The sequence below is a fragment of the Schizosaccharomyces japonicus genome (assembly GCF_000149845.2).
Source record: "Schizosaccharomyces japonicus yFS275 unplaced genomic scaffold supercont5.3, whole genome shotgun sequence".
NCBI lineage: Eukaryota > Fungi > Ascomycota > Schizosaccharomycetes > Schizosaccharomycetales > Schizosaccharomycetaceae > Schizosaccharomyces > Schizosaccharomyces japonicus.
In genome coordinates, this window is record NW_011627862.1 from 1,969,261 (window position 1) to 1,987,647 (window position 18,387).

At 45.4% G+C, this 18,387-nt stretch overlaps 8 protein-coding genes across 8 annotated transcripts; 3 read left to right on the forward strand and 5 right to left on the reverse strand.

Annotated features, from left to right (window-relative positions):
* Window positions 1–21: 21 nt before the first annotated feature.
* SJAG_01598 (HOPS complex subunit Vps16) lies at window positions 22–3,197 on the reverse strand. Its single transcript, XM_002172813.2, has 9 exons — window positions 3,011–3,197; window positions 2,928–2,962; window positions 2,802–2,883; window positions 2,613–2,722; window positions 1,214–2,551; window positions 1,065–1,173; window positions 796–998; window positions 672–752; window positions 22–604 (listed from the first exon to the last, which is right to left on the reverse strand). The coding sequence occupies exons 1-9, from the start codon at window positions 3,033–3,035 to the stop codon at window positions 89–91; spliced, it is 2,499 nt and encodes an 832-aa protein (XP_002172849.2). The 5' UTR covers window positions 3,036–3,197; the 3' UTR covers window positions 22–88.
* SJAG_01599 (WD repeat protein) lies at window positions 3,161–4,539 on the reverse strand. Its single transcript, XM_002172814.2, has one exon. It carries the CDS (start codon window positions 4,376–4,378, stop codon window positions 3,332–3,334), a length of 1,047 nt encoding a protein of 348 aa, XP_002172850.1. The 5' UTR covers window positions 4,379–4,539; the 3' UTR covers window positions 3,161–3,331.
* Window positions 4,540–4,703: 164 nt separating this feature from the next.
* Window positions 4,704–6,696, reverse strand: SJAG_01600 (GTPase activating protein). The gene is made up of 5 exons (XM_002172815.2): window positions 6,377–6,696; window positions 6,263–6,306; window positions 6,137–6,215; window positions 5,834–5,878; window positions 4,704–5,734 (listed from the first exon to the last, which is right to left on the reverse strand). The coding sequence occupies exons 1-5, from the start codon at window positions 6,529–6,531 to the stop codon at window positions 5,047–5,049; spliced, it is 1,011 nt and encodes a 336-aa protein (XP_002172851.2). The 5' UTR covers window positions 6,532–6,696; the 3' UTR covers window positions 4,704–5,046.
* Window positions 6,697–6,743: 47 nt separating this feature from the next.
* Window positions 6,744–8,956, reverse strand: SJAG_01601 (chromodomain protein Swi6). Its single transcript, XM_002172816.2, has 6 exons — window positions 8,559–8,956; window positions 8,317–8,399; window positions 7,814–8,205; window positions 7,488–7,734; window positions 7,326–7,386; window positions 6,744–7,281 (listed from the first exon to the last, which is right to left on the reverse strand). The coding sequence occupies exons 1-6, from the start codon at window positions 8,943–8,945 to the stop codon at window positions 7,162–7,164; spliced, it is 1,290 nt and encodes a 429-aa protein (XP_002172852.2). The 5' UTR covers window positions 8,946–8,956; the 3' UTR covers window positions 6,744–7,161.
* A 1,027-nt stretch (window positions 8,957–9,983) lies between these two features.
* SJAG_01603 (hypothetical protein) lies at window positions 9,984–12,720 on the forward strand. The gene has a single exon (XM_002172817.2). It carries the CDS (start codon window positions 10,405–10,407, stop codon window positions 12,238–12,240), a length of 1,836 nt encoding a protein of 611 aa, XP_002172853.2. The 5' UTR covers window positions 9,984–10,404; the 3' UTR covers window positions 12,241–12,720.
* Window positions 12,721–12,821: 101 nt separating this feature from the next.
* On the forward strand, window positions 12,822–14,753 carry SJAG_01604 (traub family protein). Its single transcript, XM_002172818.2, has 6 exons — window positions 12,822–12,875; window positions 12,918–12,965; window positions 13,014–13,110; window positions 13,228–14,281; window positions 14,383–14,429; window positions 14,533–14,753. The coding sequence occupies exons 1-6, from the start codon at window positions 12,863–12,865 to the stop codon at window positions 14,660–14,662; spliced, it is 1,389 nt and encodes a 462-aa protein (XP_002172854.1). The 5' UTR covers window positions 12,822–12,862; the 3' UTR covers window positions 14,663–14,753.
* SJAG_01606 (60S ribosomal protein L7) lies at window positions 14,310–18,170 on the reverse strand. The gene is made up of 2 exons (XM_002172820.2): window positions 17,963–18,170; window positions 14,310–17,754 (listed from the first exon to the last, which is right to left on the reverse strand). The coding sequence occupies exons 1-2, from the start codon at window positions 18,086–18,088 to the stop codon at window positions 17,128–17,130; spliced, it is 753 nt and encodes a 250-aa protein (XP_002172856.2). The 5' UTR covers window positions 18,089–18,170; the 3' UTR covers window positions 14,310–17,127.
* SJAG_01605 (checkpoint clamp complex protein Rad9) lies at window positions 14,773–16,823 on the forward strand. Its single transcript, XM_002172819.2, has 6 exons — window positions 14,773–15,080; window positions 15,134–15,467; window positions 15,535–15,750; window positions 15,804–15,913; window positions 15,966–16,382; window positions 16,446–16,823. The coding sequence occupies exons 1-6, from the start codon at window positions 14,976–14,978 to the stop codon at window positions 16,689–16,691; spliced, it is 1,428 nt and encodes a 475-aa protein (XP_002172855.2). The 5' UTR covers window positions 14,773–14,975; the 3' UTR covers window positions 16,692–16,823.
* Window positions 18,171–18,387: the final 217 nt, after the last annotated feature.

Below are 18,387 nucleotides of genomic sequence, written 5' to 3' on the forward strand. Positions count from 1 at the left end.
CCTATGAATGGGCAGCAGTAGTTTTGGTGTATCGTTTTGTTTCATTAAGGTAATTCTATATTCCGAAATCGTTTCGCTAATTAAAGTGTCACCGTCGCAATTGGCCGAGTGCCTGTTGAACAAATCGACTTTCAGGCGCTTCCTGCAACCGATCAAGCATGTCCTTTAGAAGATTCGTATTTTTTGCCTTCGTAGCTTCTTCACTTGCGTGTTTGACATCACCGACAAGCATCCACATTTCAGCACGCTCCTCCGCTGAGACCTCCGTGCACCGAGGAATGTATTTGGCAGCTTCCTTCTTGTTTCCTGCTGCATAGATCTCATAAAAGAAAGCCTTAAACCCAATTGGTGATTTGCGGAGGGAGGCCGCCCATTGCTCTAATTGCACCCAGTCACGGATTGCCAGTAGTGCCCGAAGTTTCAACCATGCAAATCGCTTTTCAGGAATCTGAAACTCGCTTTTCACTTTAAGCGCGCGTTGCTCTTGATTCATTTCAATTAATTTGAAAACAAAGGCACTCACAGTCAACCCGATAAATTGTTCCTGATACAAGTTCTCGCATTCTTCCTCCAGACGATACAGACGGATTTGCTCATCAAGACACTAAAGTCGTTAGCACGGCGGACGAGCATGACAGGTGCAGTTTGCTAAACTCAAACTCAACACATACAGTTCCCTCAACAGTAAACAGCTTATTATCGTGACAAAGCTTTGAAGCCACCTTGAGCTTTGTAAGCTTCTGATTAAATTCCTAAAAAGAGTTAGCATCTCATTTCTTTTTCAAAAAACCTCACCTTTTGCAGAAAAGCGTCTTCCATAGCAAGATTAATGATGCCCTTTTTGTCGTCATCCTGATAATAATAGTCGTGCAGTTTGTCACGCTCATTAACAGAAGCGTATGATTTAAACACGTCTGCTGCTGTGGGATACTTGTTTAGCATTCGGAAGAAATCTGCAATGGAAACCTGGCGTCGAACACGTAAAAGCACATATAATACTAAATGGGGACAAGGGTGAGTCTGTGAACATCGATATAGCGTTTAGCTTTTGCCGGTGTACTTACTGACGTTGTAATCGAATGTCTCCACTGCACGCTCGAGCGCTTGTTCATAAGCATTCATGTCTAGTAAAAGCATCACTTGATGTCTTGCCAGAGGTTCATGACTGAGTAACTAAATATGGTGAGCGAAGAATTAAAATGATGCCACATACCTTGGTAGAGAGAACAATTCGACCTTCTTCATAGGCAGTTCTTGCCAGACTCTCATAAGAAATATATTCGCAAGATGAAAGACGATTGACGATTGCATCGAGCATCACTTCCTCTGGCTCATGTGAGGATTTAATGTACCTTTGAGCCCAGACCAAGTAAACCCAATCACACGGTGCCTTCATCCAACGGGATATATGAACAGCCAGAGCGTAATGGCCACGAGCGGCTAATTTATCGGTTACAGCCTCTAGGCCAATACTTGCGTATTCGCAAGCAGTAATGTAAATAGCTATATCCGGTTTCCGAAGAGCATTAAGAACACGAAGGTCCTGACAAACCTGTACGTAGTTTTGGCGATCATAGTTCGCACAGTTTTCTACGCCAAGGTATGCAGCCTCCAGGAGCGCATTCTGCCATTCAACACTATGTTCGTCGACAGCAGCATCCACACAATCTTTCACAGCATCCTCAAGTTGTTTGCCTAATTGTAGAAGTAATGCTTCGCCATGAATGTTTTTCTGCTTAAGCAGCTGAGACGCTTCAATTAACTTTGCACCGGGACTTGTGGATCCCACGCGAAATAGTTTAAAAAGTGAGTCGGGAACTTTCCGTACGAGCTCTGTTCGAGATTGAGATATTAGCCGAAGACCGTCAAGTTCAGATATTGCAAATGGTGTTTCTTCAAGCAAGAACGGCACCGATCCTCCAAAAGGACCAACAAGAGTCAAGAGGTTGTAATGAATTAAAGCGATGGAATCGTTGCCGCACCATAAAAGTTGTCGAAGAGAACCAGAAGCCAGAACATCAGGCAGTTTGTGCGCAACTAGTTGTTTGTACATACCAGTGCTAAACGCATATACAGTTTCCGTTGAAGTATAAGCAGCCACATAATGATTATTAGGCGACACGGCCAAGGCAATTATGTCTCCATCAGTATCCACTCCGAAGGTTTGATACGCTTGCTCGTCAATCACTATAAAGCGACCTTCGTTGTACAACAGGATATCCATTTGTTGGTCCATTGATTGTGAAGGCATGAGTTCCCATAATGGAAGCTTCACCTGCGCAAAATCTTGCGTGTCATCATGGTACAGCACTTTCCGTCTTGGTTCAGAGTAATTTGTAATAGATAGAAATATGCCGCCGTTTAATCGAGCAACGAAACCGGAAGGCCAAAACTTGCACTCTGACAAACCCTTGTTTTCCGCTTCCTTTCCAAGTGAGAACTGATGAAAATCACCCTGCATATCGTAGACGCGTGCAAAACCATTACGAGAAACGATGACCAACTTTTCATCCTTGGTCCAACCAAGTCCAACAACAGAAACCTTGTCCCACTAAGACCAGTTAGTAGATGTTCTTCCTAGACTAGAGGACTGCCATTCTCTGTTGTCGTACCGTAATCTTCGTCAAGAGTTTTCCACTTTGTGAGAATATGTAAATGGAGTACAACTCAACCTTCTCTATATTCATATAACTTTTCAAATTCGTCTCATCCTTTGTTATAGCTGTCCGTCGTTAGCATTCGACGTACAACGTAATAGAGCACATGAGTCGTGAAGTAATAAAATAACAATAAAAGCATACCAATTGCTCCGCCGTTAGGAGAAACAGCGGTCATCAACTCCGTTGGATCAATTCCATCCCATTGAAGTGTATAGAGAGGAGTCTTAACTGTGTCAACAATGTGTTGTTTCTGTTTCTGATATGTACCTTGTGATAAAATGCATCATGCAATTGCTCCCATTCTGGACGAAATGTTACAAGTCTATCCATAAAAAACATCCATTACAAACCTATTACAGAATACAAACGACTCATATTTGTTTAAATCGTCATAAAAAACGAGGAAAATGGGGTTCTCAAGGATGGTAGTAGGCAGCTAGGTAGCTAGTTCATCATGGGAGAAAGGATGCTCAGAAACATGAATTGAAGCTTGATACATTGAAAAGACCACCGATGGATCTGCTTTTAGAGGTAAATTGTTCTTCGTACTATCCTCCCACGTTGCGGTCCTGCTGCTTATATCATCATTTGTATTCCTTCTCATTACAAAACTACAGACACTAGTCTATCAATTTTTACATTTTTCAGCACCCAAAGGGCTACGTTGTGCACTATAATGCACTTGCGTCGCTACCGGGGTTGTGATTGCTGGGAAGCCAGAGAACTAGCTGCGAGCCAGCGGTAGCTAGCTGTAAATAGCGAGGATTGAACTTAACAATGGAAGGCTTCACTGCTGATTGTGATTCGATGTACGACTCTGGCGTAATCATCTTTTTGCGATGAGATGAGGACATGTGTTTGAGATTCCAAATGTTGAGTCTCCGGTCACCGACGGTGCCGATAACATAAGGGTCTTGAGGAGTGAAACAAACGTTTCCACACCAGCTAGTACTGGGATCTACATAGTCCGGAGGGTTTTCAAGCCGGACAATGATGTCTCCAGTGTATGCGTCTAGTACATAATGAAGCGAGGTTTTCGTAGCTAGTAAAATGAACTTGCCATCATTTGAAAACTCAATATGCCGCCATTCCGGCATCCGAGGAGGAAACGAAAAGCGGGAGAGGTATCTGTCATCGGTAATGGTAAAGGTGGAAAAGGGTTCCTTGTCGTAGTTTCGCACATCATACAGATAAATTGTTGAAAGCTCATAACAAGCGACGGCGAACACTAAGCCAGTGGGATCGTATGCAATAATGCCCGTACCAGGCAGTGACAAAGAGCCCAGTGCCCCTGAGCCCCTCTGTAAGTCCCAGAGTTTGACGGTTTTGTCGAGTCCAGTGGAAAGGAACTGGTCTTCCACCGGTGACAATTGGATATCAGTAACGGTAGCCTTGTGGCCACTAAACATCGAGATGTAAGTGTCATCATGTGTTGAAAAGTAACGTATACTGTGGTCTGAACGAGGACTCGAATGAAGCAAATTGTTTGAATGATGTGTAAATTTTGCAACCGAGACTCCGTGATTTTTACACGAAATCTTCGTTGGAGGTGCACCAGACTTTAAGCACTGGTAAATGTGCATAGTACCATCTGTGTCGCATCCTGTAACGAGCAATTCACCCGTGTCATTATAGTCTACACATGAAATTGTTGATTGGAGTGAGTTGTCACGCAAAATTTGGGATGGACGAAACGAGGACAGAACAGGAGTTTCCATCCTGGTTTATACACGCGTTGATTGTTAAAACACGCTGTAAGAAGCAACACAGAGGCGAAAGTGACCGGGTTTTGTTTTGTGAATCTTCTCGTAGGTAGTACTAACTTGGGAGAATTAAGGTTACGAAACGCGACAAGACACGCGACGCGAATTGTATTAAAGTTGAAATGAAAAACGCGACGCGAAAATAAACACAGAAACACAGAAACACAAAAAGGCCATTGCTGCAAAAACAGTAACAATGGAATAGGAACATAAGCGCAACATATAGATATGTCTAAAACGAATGTGTGATGTTGTATTTTATTCCTGTAAGACACTCTTTTTCGCCGTTTTGTCTTCTTCCCATAAAGGTAGTTTTTATGAACAAGCAAAAGAGATTATGATTAAGTCAGTAGCACAACATTACGAGCAGGACAAAATGCTACAAGAAAGGACATAATGTAAGCACAGACAAATGCTAGCGAAGTTTAGTCAGGCATTGCTGCCAAATAGCAACCAGCAAAGTTCGCAGGGTTCGTAGGGATGGATTTGAATCCAAACAAAAAGGGAGTTGTTACGACAGGCGCCATGAGTTGTGAGGTGCGAGGTTTATAAGTGCGGAGGATTGACAAGAGATAACGTGTGCGCGGTTTCGTGTGCACACGGTGCATGCCCATGTAGTCAGCTCACTTCCATATCTCTTGAGAATTATAGAGAGCAGAGTCGTATGGATAGGAAGACATTCCCATGTTTGACTGTGGCGAACCACGAGCGGATGCAGATGTAGAATTTGGCATGGTAGCAGCCGACGTGCCTGTTGCACTGTGAAGTGGCATGCGCCATTTGTCTGCAACAAAAGCGTTTTGTGTGGTTGAAGGGAACGCTGAGCTGGGACGACTTGGGAGGTTGTTTGAGTTGGTAGTGTTAAATCCAGCGCTCAAGCTGGAGGCAGCAAACGCCGTTGCTGCTGCCGTTCCTACCGAGGATTGGGGTTTGGGAGCCGCATAAAGAGACAAAATGGAAGACTTGAGGTCATTTTGCTTGTTAGAGGCGGGCGGTGCCGAAGCAGAAGGCATGATGGTATGCGATGCAGTAGTATGAAGTCCCTTGCCAGTGTTTGTGGTTTCAAAACCATGTTTCGTATCACGCACAGAAGAAGTCTCAAGCAAGGCAGAAGTAGCCGGACGTGCGGACGGGATTGGAACGAGCGGGGCCTGTGAGAGCCTGGTAGATAAGTTTGGGCGAATGCTGCTCAGAGGAGAAACGTTTGCAACTTCTTCCTCTGGCACATTCAAAGTGGTGGGGTCAGGAACAACGGGACTAAGTGCCCATTTTTTAAATTCGTACTTTGTACGAATAAAGGAAGCAATTTTACTATGAGGATTGTCTTAGTATTGAGTGGATGTAGTGGAATCGGCGAGTCCAAAAGGTCGGAAAGCAGCGAAGCTCTCTCCGTTCCAAAGAAATACATACCTGTCAGAGGGCACATGACCATCAGAGAGTTTTGCTTCCCAGTATCTAGACAGATGTTAGAGAGGAATTAGAGAGAGCGAGATGGAGAGAGGGAGAGAGCAAGGGGCGTTCATCGACCTATGAACTGAGAGAGAGAAATGTCAGGCAGGTCACAGAGAACATTCATAGGCACCTCCTGTCATATTTGGTCTGTGTCATTCCTATTCATTCCTATCCATCCCAGTCCAGGCTAGTTCGGTGCAGTCCGGTCCATCCGTCTCTCGTTTCTTCTTTGTCCACCTCGCTTGTCATCACTATACTCACTTGTTGGCTCGGGCATTGCCCCATCTTTTGATCTGTGCGGTTTGTTCGTCCGTCCAAGAATCCAAATCCACCGATTTCACTATTTCTGTCAGCAAACCAGGCACCAATATCGACTTTTGTACGAACCCCGGCTGATGTGGACACCAAGACTGCGGTGAATTCCCGAGCAACTGTTGCTTGTTAACACAATTATTACTATAGAAACAGAAAAATCACAGAAATTACGCGTGCGCGTCCTACCGAATACAAATAAAAACGCCCAAGTTCCAGCTGGCCCAACGCGGTTGTTCATTGCTTTTGCAATCAGCACACTGTTTGTTGCAAGGCTGCCGAAGCAGAGATTTCAGAACCTGTGCATTCTTCTCAGCATTGGACTTGGAATGGGCAGCAGACATTGGGACGAAGCGTTGCGTTGCTTGCTTTTGGTAAAAGTGGTTTCGCTAGAGAGCAGGGGGAAATGCAGAGAAATGGGAGCAGGTACGATTCGAACGAGGGGTGGTGGTTAGCGAGGCGTTATACGACTGGACTACGAGATGGAGAGGGTAGGGGGTACGCGGGGGAGAGCGGAGGGGGTGAGCGGAGAAGGATATCGGGAGGAGGACTAGAGTATGGGAATATGCTGGGTACGAGGAAGGGTAGTAGTTATTATTGAAGGTACTCACAGAACTCTTATAGACTAATATAACTCATAGGATTCATTGACACAGTTTTGCTACAGTAAAGAACCATTTTTTGTCCCAGTGGTTCGGTTCGAGCATATACATTATCATTTGTAGCCTACAATTTACAATTAAAGAATGTCCGAGACGACGAAAAAGAAATTAGCAAAAAAGATGGGCGAGGAACATGCGTCCCTAGAACCACCTTCATGACACAAACACCAGCAGCGTTTCTAAGGGAAGAGTTGTGGTTGAACTAAGCGCGTCGTTTGCTTATTTTTTCATCGTGCTTGCCAGGGTGCAATTTTGGGCACGGAAAAGGAAACGAAATGAAAACGGGAAGCGAGGGGTTGGTTACAAAGCCGATCAATCACTGACGAGGTCGTTCATGTCATCCTCATCATTTCCTTCTTCCTTTCCCTCTTCATTCTCGTCGTCATTGGCATTCTCACGGAACGTGAGGTGTCGCTCATAAAACTCGAGCATCTGGGAATTCGTTAGCAAAAGGACACACGCGAACAAATTCATACCTTTTGAGGACATTTTTTGTTCGTGATGCGACTGTCGTGGTGAGAGATAGCACCGTTTTTCCTACATTGAATGTTAGCATTGTGAGGACGGGACGGAAAAACAGCACTTTGTGAGCCTAAAAAAGCGCAGTTCCCCGTCTGCAAAGCTGCCATTGTGCATACCATGTAAGGTAAATCTGGAGCGAGCCATCGTTGCGGCGCTCGATGGTGTCAATACTACTAATTAGGTCTTCCCATGAGTCCATCGCCTCCAACTTGTCCAAACTAAGTTGTTCGTCTGTAGGCAGCTCTGGTGCTTCATCCTCCTCTCCGCTTTCGATAGCCTCAACGGTTTTGCTCTCGCGTCTCTTTGATTTGCGAGTGGACTTTGTTTTCTTCGTTGTCACTTCCGCAGTGTCTGATTCTTGGCCTAAACCGATTAGTATGTGAGATACGGCGGGAAATGAATTTTGAACAGTGCACGCAGCACTGCACTTAAAGTTCCATACTTTCAACTTCCTCCTTTTCTTCCTCCTCAGCCTCAAATTCAGTGTCCTCCTCCTCTTCAGAGACGGCCTTTTTACGGGGTCTGCCGGGACGACGCTTAGTAGCGGTTTTTTCAGCGCTCTTTGCGGCGGCACGAGACTTTTTAGAAACGGGAACATCCTCTTCGTCCGAGGGTTCAATGTCAGCATCAGCTTGTTTTGCGGTTGAGCGGGTGGCCGTGCCCTCGTCGCCAGAGGCAGCCTTTGAAGCCGTACGCTGGCTCGTACGGCGACTTTTTGGTGCAGGTTGTTCGGCGGCATCACTGTCAGTTTTTCTGGTCGTCCGTTTTCTCGTGCGTTTCTCAGGACGACCACCGTGTTCGGCCCAGTAGTTCTCGATGAGCTCCTTGCAACCACTGTTCGTGTGAGTATATGTGTGTGGGAAATGTAAAGAAAGGCGAGAGGAATTTCCTTCGTTTCTTTGAACTCGAAAACAGGTTCTCTCCCTTCGTTGTCATCAAACTTACGTGCAATCGGCTTCTGAGCTCCACGTGTTATCTTCGGGCTTGTCGTAGCCCTCCCATTTCAACAGATACCAAAACACACCTCTCTGTCACAGTAATTAGTATGATGTTTGACGTTGAACAAGGGTCCAACGAGAGGATTGCCCTGAACAAGATGCAAAGACGGACACGAATCGGCGTATAAACATGTCTCAACACGACGACGTCCGCTTTAAGCCACCAGGACCCTCTTTTCGCACACTCACCTTTACACGGTGATCCAAAATCTTTTCGACGACGTATTCCTCTTCACCTTCGTCGTTGTCGTTTGAATCTTCCGATTCAGCGTCCTTGTTCTCGGCGTTTTCGTCATCAGGTGCGTTGTCCTTGGGCTCTTTCTCATCATCAAGCTCGTGGTCAGAGATTTTTTCGTAAACTTCTGAATCCGAGGACGAGGCCTCCTGGTCTTGGTTTTTCTTGCTTCCGGAGAGGCTAGATCGCGTTCCGGAAGACCGTTTATACGTTCTCGTAGTGTTTCCCATTGCAACGTGCGCAGAATGTCTGTGCAGGTGCTGCTTGAACTGTCGTAGGTGTGTTTCGATGCCGCCGAGTGTGCAAGTGGTACACGCAAGGCTGGTTATGGAATACGTCATAGCAAAGCTTAAAAACGCGTAAACAAATAAGGTCTTAATGAAAAACGCTGCGCGGTGGAAGAGGGAGCAAGTGAAGAAATTCTGTCTTTTGTTTGAATGAACATCATTTCAATCCACACTTTCTGTTTCTAAACAGTATGCGAGAGTGAACTCGCACTGAAAAGGTGAGGAAGCGGATATAGTGTTTTATTTATTATTATTATTATTTTTATTATTATTTTTTATTTTTATTTTTATTTTATTATTTTTAATTTTAGTATTATTATTATTATTTTTTATTTTATTTTTATTTTCAGTATCATTATTATTTTTCCTTTTAGACAGTTTCTATTCGTTCGTTTCTCATGTTAATTCGCCATATTCTCATAAAAACAAAATTAATAGCTGTCCTTTTTTCCGAGTTTGCCTTATTGGTTGTTGTTGTGAACTCATTTCTCTTCTTTTCATGGACCAAATAAACAAAAAAATCCAGAAAAATCAGAGAAAAATCAATATCACATCCTGATACGCAACAAACGGTGGTTTAACCGATTTAACCCTCGGACATTTCTATTTCGTTCCGCTTCCCGTATCCCACTTCCCACTTCTCCCTTACTACCTTTGTTCCATACTCTCTCCCTCTCTTTAGTAAGAATGACTCATTACACCCGGCGGAAGAAAGTCGTCGGCTACAGCACCCCGAGGATGAATTGCTAAAGGAGAGAAACCTACCCTCCGTACGTCCGCACGTCTCAACTGTCTCTACGAGACATCACTGATTGTGCCACATTTCGCATGACGACGACGGTCGCGAACTGCTACAATTCGTCGCCGTAGCAGGCGTCTACGACGTCTGGATCCTCTCGTTTTCCCGTCCAAATCACGTCGTTCTTCCTGCAATTCATTCGGCAGTTCCCTTCGTTCCTGCCCCACAGTCTTCCTCCACATTCTTGTCGCCAACTGCCGACACCTACCCCACATTCCCCCACTGCACCCCACAACTGCGACCGCGAGGAAGCCAGACATGAGGTGGGGATATTCAGAAATTGCCGTCAACGAAGCTTCCGTTCACCGTCTTCTCTAATCCGAGCTCACCCTAAAAAACAAAATATACACTCTTTTCGTCCACGTAAGACGTCAAGGACCTCGATTTTTGAGCTCTACGTGTTCTTATACACCCAATTCGCTTTTTTCCGGGAAAAAACGACCGCTGTCAAGGATCAGTGGCCAGCGACAAAAAAAGTCGCCGATTTCTCCACCCGTATACACGATTCGTCTCGAAGATTATCGTAACTAGGTTTAAAGGGCATCCATCCTTTTCCTCCTTGTGCCTTCCCAATTCACGCGCCTGTTTGTTGTTTAAAGCCTCGATTGCAGGAGTTCGTCTGCTTTCACGAGCTTTATCTTCCCCGTCCACACTCACACTCTTGCAACACTCTTCGAATAAGACTTAGTGTCCGTTCTTCCTTTTAGCGATTGTATGTGCTCGTTACAAATTTTGCAGATTAACGAGCAATGTCTTCAAAAGATGCAGGACGCCGGACAAAGTCATTTACGAGAACTGTGGCAAGTCGTTACTCATTGTTCCAGCTTTGTAGCCGCAGGTTACCGACTTGAAAATGCCCTGTGGCGCTTGTGGAACTCTGAGGCTTCATTACTGCTACAGAGAAAATCTCTCAAAACGGATCCAAGTTCAACTGCTTCCAGCAATGGCCAACGTACTTCCTCCCACTGTTCAGATACTCCTATGGATTCTCGTAGCATCCATCAGCACTCCTTTAACAAATTCATGGCCTTTTACGGCACTTTGGACGACGACGGCTCAGAACATTCACTGGCGTTTCCTAAAAAGCAACTCAACTTCTCCCTCCACAAAAATGCTTCTCCTCTGCGCAAAGACTCCAAAGGTCTGCTTTCTCAAGATGCGCTCGAAAAGAGCGTAGTGCCTTCCAAGAGTCGCATACCGTCTAAATCTTCAGCACCCCCAGCAACCATTGTCCCTTCCAACCATCAACAACATTCGGCACCCAAACGTCCTTCAGCATCTACGGCTCAAATGGAATCTCTCAATTCCTCCGTCAAGAAGGATGTTTGTAGTAGCAGTGTTCTTCCAAACGGTCGTATACATTTGAGTCGCCGCAAGACTGGACCTGCTGTTGCTTCGCAGTCGAGCGTCAAGGGAAACGCCAATGCTGGCTCTCTTCCACGTCGTTCTTCCAACGTGAGCCTTTCAGCGGGCAGACGTCAAGCTGCTCGTACACGCTCCTCTCACAACATTCGCCCTGCTCGTAGCAACTCCCCACAGAAGCATAACACACCGCCCGCAATTGTTCTGGAACCAAATGAAGTTATTTGCGGCTTTGAAGCTTCTGCATTCACTCGACCAAACAGTCATCTACCAAGGCTTCGTCCGTTAACACCTTTGGTCCCGACCAAATCTTCCATGGCCAGGCTTACGGAAAGAAGGCCAACGTCTAAGCAGGGTGCTACTTTAGCCGTGCCCACTCATTCTTCCTCTCCAGACAAGAAGCTGTCACACGTATCCGAACAACCTACTGTCAGCACGAATGGCCATCAGAAATGCGTACCTCCCGGTCATGAAGACGTTCCGCATAAAGGCATGTTCTACTTTCAGAACAGTGTTTCGGATGATGATGTTTCTGGGCATTCGCAATCTGTCGCACAAGATGCGAATACTGTCGACAACGTGGGTAATCCTAATGGCTTACGTGCTCACGAAACAAAGTCTCGTAATAAACAGTCTACAGACGCACCAAATGCTGCGCGCACTTCCGACAATGATGACGAATGGTCTTCTGACAGTGACAGTTTCGAGCCACATGTTTTCAGAAAAATAGATTCATCTCTCGAACGTCCAAGTCTACATTCACATAAAAGCATTCTCTCCGAACTACTAGGCTCTCACTCATACAAAGGCAGCAACGTTAAGCTTCCAGCTGAATTTAATGAAACAGAAATTAATATGGAAGACGATGCCGTTGCATCGTCTGACGATGAAGCTGATTTCGACAAGGATTTCCCTGCGATCCCGATGGTATCTAAACGTTCCTTTAATATTCAACACGAGACTTCGCCCGAAGCCGTACGTCGTCAAATGCTATCAACCGAGCTGTCTGAGAGTTTGAAACAGAGCCTGCTTTGGGACAAACAACAGAAGAAGAAGACCAGTTCCGCTTTCTTGAGTCGGCATCTCACAAGCGAAGTACCTCAACCTCAGGAGTTTACGGATTTCAATGGAAACCAAGTCTCGTCCATGAAATCGTTTTTTCAAGGAGACCCAGCATCCGTTTGGTAGAAGAATCGGACCTACAATGAACAAGCACAGTATTTCTTTTTAAACCGGTTTGTTGCTCGTTCATCTTTAAATTTCAAATTCATCTCTGCATCCGTCTCCCTTCCATTCTCATGCGTCTCCGATTTATGTTTCCCGATTTTTTTCCCATTACCATTTAACGTTCCCTTTCTTTAATGCAATGATGTTTTCCATTTCCTGTCAGTGACAATTTCTCTCGTCTTTATAGCTGCTAAGACAAAAAGTTTTGATTTGAATATTCTTCTTCTGCAAGAAGGCAATATAAAAACGAAGAAGGAGGGTTGTTTCACATTTTTTGTAACCAAAAATCATTTAAAAAAGATAATTTAACATTGTAAGTAATGAAAACCCAATTTTAATTTTTTTTCTATACCTAAATAATAGTAAGAAAATAGTATGTTTGAAAAAAACAATTTTCAACACATTTAGTGATAAATATGACCTTTCACAAGAAGCATTAGGAGATGCTTTTCGTCTGTAAACAATTCTCCTCTTCCCAATAACAAGCAATTCCTTAACATTTGTTGCAATTTCATTTTTTGCCTTCAGTACCAACAACTGGACTTGCCTTTCGCCTACCACATTTTCTTCATTTTCGACCAAAATGACAACAAAATGTATGGAATTCCAGGAAAACTACGTGTTCTAACTAAATCTAGCGACGTTGTCGAAAAAAATTGGCGATTTGTTTGATGTTCGCCCTACTGGTTTGTAATGGAAATTCTGCCAGCATGAATTGCTAACCTTGGCTGCAGAAAAGGACCCTGAAAGCTTGGACACGGCCTTTTCAGACGGAGAGTCATCGTCAGAAGAACAGAATAACGCTGGTACCGAGCATTATGTTGATGTTGGGTATGTCAAATGAGTGATATGGAATCGACATGAACGGATCGCTTTGGGAAGGTCAATTTCGTTGATAATTAGACTCGTTTGTGTCATGTACTGCACCAGAAGCTAACTATAATTTAGTCCTAGTGCTCTGAGACAAAAACAAGCACCTGCCTTGGACCCCAAATTCAAAGCCAAAAAAGTTTCACGTAAGGACGTGTTCAAAGATGAGAAAGAGGATAATGAAGAGGACGGTGAAAGTGAGGAGGGTCAGTCTGATGAGTCCGAAGACGAATTGGAGGAGGAATCTGTCAACTCTTTTAGCGAAAGCGAAGAGGCTTCTGAAGCAGAAGAAGAATCCGAGGTGGATTCTGAGTCAGAACCCGAGTCAGAATCCGAATCTACCGGCGACTCTACTATGGACAAGGTAAAAAAGCTACTCGAAAGCAAGCAGGAAGACCTCTCTCTTCAGCTGAAAGCGTCTGCCGTGGAGAACGTCAAAAAGGGAAAAGCATTAAAAGAGCAAATTCGTTTGTACAACCGGCTGCTTGACTCTCGAATTCGTCTGCAAAAGGGTTTTCTGGCCATTCGAAACGTTGATGTTACCAATGAAGACTCGAAACAGGAAACTGCAGATGCCAGAAGTGCCATCGTGAACATGTTACACACAACGATGAAGCTTCGCCGACAAATGCTGGAGGGTTGTGACGTCGATACATCAGCTTTGCGCAAACGCAAGTTTGATGCCGTAGACACCGATACTGTACTTGACAACATTCGTGCCCTGGACAGCAGTGCTTCCGATTGGAAGAATGAAGTACTGACCAAATGGTACAATCGCACCCAGCTTTCACAGAATGCAGGCAGCGGCAACAAGTTTAAAGCTTTGAACCAAGATGCCGTTACACAAATTGATCAAGCCATGCTGCGGAAAGACGAACTGGTCCAACGCACACGCATCGATCGTTCAGGACCTACGGTCAGCTCAGAACCAAACACAGAAATATTCGACGACACCGATTTCTACCAGTCGCTACTTCGCGACCTAATTAACTCTCGTATGGCTGATTCGACGACCGCCGAAGGTGTTCGTTGGGTGGCTACAAAGCGTCAAAAACAAAAGAAAGAAAACGTCGATACTAAGGCTAGCAAGGGTCGTAAGCTGCGATACCACGTTCATGAAAAGATTCGCAATGTATGTGAATTGAAGATTAGAGGGATGACAAAGAAGCCGAATGCGGGTCTTCAATGTCGCCGTTTATTATCTGTTCTTTATTCTTTTGCTAACTATACTAGTTTATGGTACCCATTGAGACTGGTTCATGGACCGACGAACAGAAGGAGTAAGTAATTGGCGCTTTTGAAGTGTACATCGGGTTTCATATTCGTTCCCATTACATGTTACCGCCTCAAGACACATTACATATCTTACTAACACAAACTTAGCGACCTGTTCAACAGTCTTTTGGGACAACAGGTGTTCTTAACAGAGCAGCCCGCAACGAATGAGGGTCTTGAGCAACAACAAGGTCAAGAGGAAGTTCTTGTTGATGCTGGCTTTAAGCTTTTTGGATAATTGGGTTTTATTAGATTTCTGTATATGCAATGTATGGTTTTGGTGTAATAGATAGGAGGACTCTGCAAGAGCTGGAAAGTAGGGCAATCGGAGGTGCCGACTTAGTCTTAGGATTTCAGCGTAATTTCTTGTAATTCAGAAGTCTGTTTGCGACCAAAGTTAATGACCGACTTTGACATTTAAAGCAGCTAGCTTCCTCCTGTTCGGCCAGCACTTCCTGCCTCGCCTTACCTCGACAAACCTCCTACTCCACCACCAGTTCACGCGACGCGTTTGTTTACGTCCATGCGACTGAACAAGTCCTGATTTGAAAATGGAGGCTTCCATTTCATACCTAAACTTGAGAGACTTCTCTAAAGTCCTGCTTGCGTTGTCAAAAATTGATGATGCTGTGCACTGGCAGATGAAACGGAATCAGGTTCGTCGTCCGTTGCAAAACCAAAGAGAGCTAACCAGGTGCTGGATGAACAGATTACATTGGCTGCATTGAATTCTTCAAAATCAGGATTTGCTACAGCCTGCTTGAGACAGGGTTTCTTCGAAAAGTATGTTTTCCGACCCGATCCTCTGCAGTTGACTGGTTTCGCCAACGAAACTATAGAGATTAAGACGCAGCTGCGACCTTTATTGGCCATCTTCAAAAACAAACTCTTTGAGTCCTCATCCCATCCTGCGAATGCCGTGGCTGCGAGCGTAGACGATGACACTGCCATGAAACGAAATGTTACTGTTGAACAAGCCAGTTTCAAGTTGGTGACCGGAAGACACAACTGCAATCTGACGGTAAAGTTGAGCTGTAAACATGGTACGCAGGAAGGATAACGAAACAGCACACACAGCTTCGTCTGTTCTAACTGGACACCATTAAATAGGTATAGTAAAAACGTTTCGCATCTCGTACGAACAGATCGAATCACCGCATGCCATGTTTGACAAGGCCAATTGTCACAATACATGGACAATCAATTCCAAAGTGCTTCGAGACTTAATCGAACATTTTGGACAGCGAACAGAGGAGCTGTACTTGGAAGCAGCAAATGATCGACTCCTGTTAACAAGTTTCACGGAAGAAGTGGTCCACAATAATGGTATGGTGCACAGCTCCACACACAACCTTTATGTTAACTCTGCTACGTGACAGACGTTCTAAAACAACCCACTCAAACAAGTGTGTCTATTGATGGCAAGGAATTCGAACATGTAGCACTCACTCAAGGTGTACCTATTGCCATGTCACTTCGGGAGTTTCGCGTATGTCACAGATTGTTTGACTCCGCTTCAAAGAGCTAACAAACCCGCTTAGGCAGCCGTAAGCTTGGCAGACGCACTCGGCGTAGACATTAATGCTTACTACAGCACCCCAAACAACCCGGCTCTGTTTGAAATCGTCAAAGGACCACAACAAGATGTTGTTGTGCAAATCATCGAGGCGACAATTGCTCCGCCAGACGTTAACTCAAAGGCAACCGCAGCAGCGGGAGCACCTACGGGCACAGGAGCACGCTGGTATCGTTCAGCGAGAACAGATGGCGTGTTGCAACAAGCAGCCACTTCAAGACTAACTTCCATGCTGTCAGTCCCGAGTCCTGCCAGACCCGAACTGAATGCCATAACAGCAGCAGCAGCAGAGCCTTTAGCAGCCGCCGACACCTCAATCACCTCTGCAGATATAGACGCTATGCCGGTGGAACCAGAGGCGAGTGTTAGTTGGCGTTCACAGGTATGTTTCAATGCTCCGCTCTTACGTACGTTTCCCTGCTAACATAACTCACCGGAGGAACAGTCCGACAACGCCGCTGAACCGCTATTTCAGTCTATTCTGTTCACCAATTCCGAGCAGCAGGGTTCAAACGACGAAAACAGAGGGAGCCAAGGCGGTGGTTCCATCTCTTACTACGTCGACGAAATGCCGAACGAAGAGGAACTTGAGGCATTCGCAGACGACATTGACCAAGACGAGGAGTTTGGGCCCACCCAGAGGCAAGACCTGCAAATTCACGGAATCTTCAGTCAAAGCACTCAACGATAAGAGAGCAAGAGCCAGAACAGCAGTAGTAATAGTTGTTAACGATTCAATTTCAAGTTTAACAGCGGGAGACGAAGCAAAACCATCAGTGTAAACAATTCACGGGTTCAAGAACAGTTTCAACACGAATTTCAGTTCCAAGTTTTAGTTACCGTCCCAGTCTGCTCAACGAAAATACACCACTGTGTTTGTAACCGAAAAAACCCAGAACCCATTACTAAAAAATCATACAGCCTAATGTACATGACTAAACCCCGAAACCAAACAGAAAGACAAGAGAAGACGGACAGGAAGCGAAGACACACTGCTACGGGCAGCGGCAAGGCAAAAGGGAACAATGATCAGGATGATGGACGATCGAACGGAAGAAGTACTGTAAACGTCGCTTGTGGAGACGGAGCGCCAAAAAAGAAAAAACGCGATCAACGAGAAGGGATATCTATGCCTGTTCCTTGATCAAGTCGTTGATGGCTTCAGCGCAAAAACCAGTGCGAGGAGCCTCAACGAGATGCTTAGCCTTACGCTCGATGATAGAACGCTTGGTAGCCGTCAATTTGAAAGGTCGCAAGAAAGTGTTAATTTGTTTGAAATGAGATCCAAGGTTAAAGATTTCGTGAATCACATCCTCCAAAGACACGACGTCAAACTTGCCAAGGGCCTCTTCAACGATAGCGTTGTCGGAAAGAGCAACGTTCTTTCCTCCAACCTTTCCGTAGCCGTGCTTGTAAATCAGCTCACGAACAGACTTAAGACTGGGAGTTCCGTAAACAACGTATGGCTCGACAATTTTGAGCATCTTAACCATGGACTCGTTGTTGCGAACGAACACACCGGTGTCAATCTTTGTCAGGCGAAGCAAGGCCAAGACCTTACGAGCCCGAAGAGGAATGTTGGACGCAATACCAACCCGAGCCACAAACAAAAGCTTGGCGGATGCATCTCCGAGGGAGGAAGCGGGCTTGTGCTTCAAACGGTTAAGACGACGCTTTTCGCATTGTTTCGTCTTGACGTCTTTCATAAAGGATTCCAGGCGCTTGAAGGTAACCTTACGCTTCTTCAGCTGAAGCTGTTGGAGTTAGCATAATTCGTACAAATCATAAGTAAGTTCGAGCCGTAAACAACTTGTAGTCAACCGAATGCGAATCAGCCGAAAGATGGTGATTTTGGAGCAGCATTGTCGAAACTAGCTATCCAAAGGAAAAAAGCTTCATCCTCTCCGCATATCGAGAAAACAAGCAAGGTTGTCCACGACCAGAAAACAGCTCAACACATACCTCCTTACGAGCTTTCGCCTCGGCCACACGCTCCTGGCGCTTTTGCTCATTGACCTTTCTTTTCTTTAACAAAGTCTCGGGCGCGACGGCACCGTCGTTTGCATTTTGCTCCACTGCAGTTGTCATTTGCAAAGGACACTGAGCTGGCAGGGGGAGGGCGAGCTATTTATACCCCGGGGTGTGTGACTGCTTTTTCTGCAAGTAGTGGGGTCGTGTGGGAGAGTGGGAGTGTGGGTAAAAACGGGGGCCATGTGTGGAGGCCGGTTGCATTAGAAGAGAGGAGGGAAGGGAATGGATGAAGGAAGAGGGGAGTGACGGAGTGAGTGAGGCGTGGCAAATGTCGTAGGCGAGTTGTGCGAATTGAGATCGCTGGGTCACTGCGTTTGACGGACAGCAGTGCTCGGCCTGCCCGGTCCCAACACTGG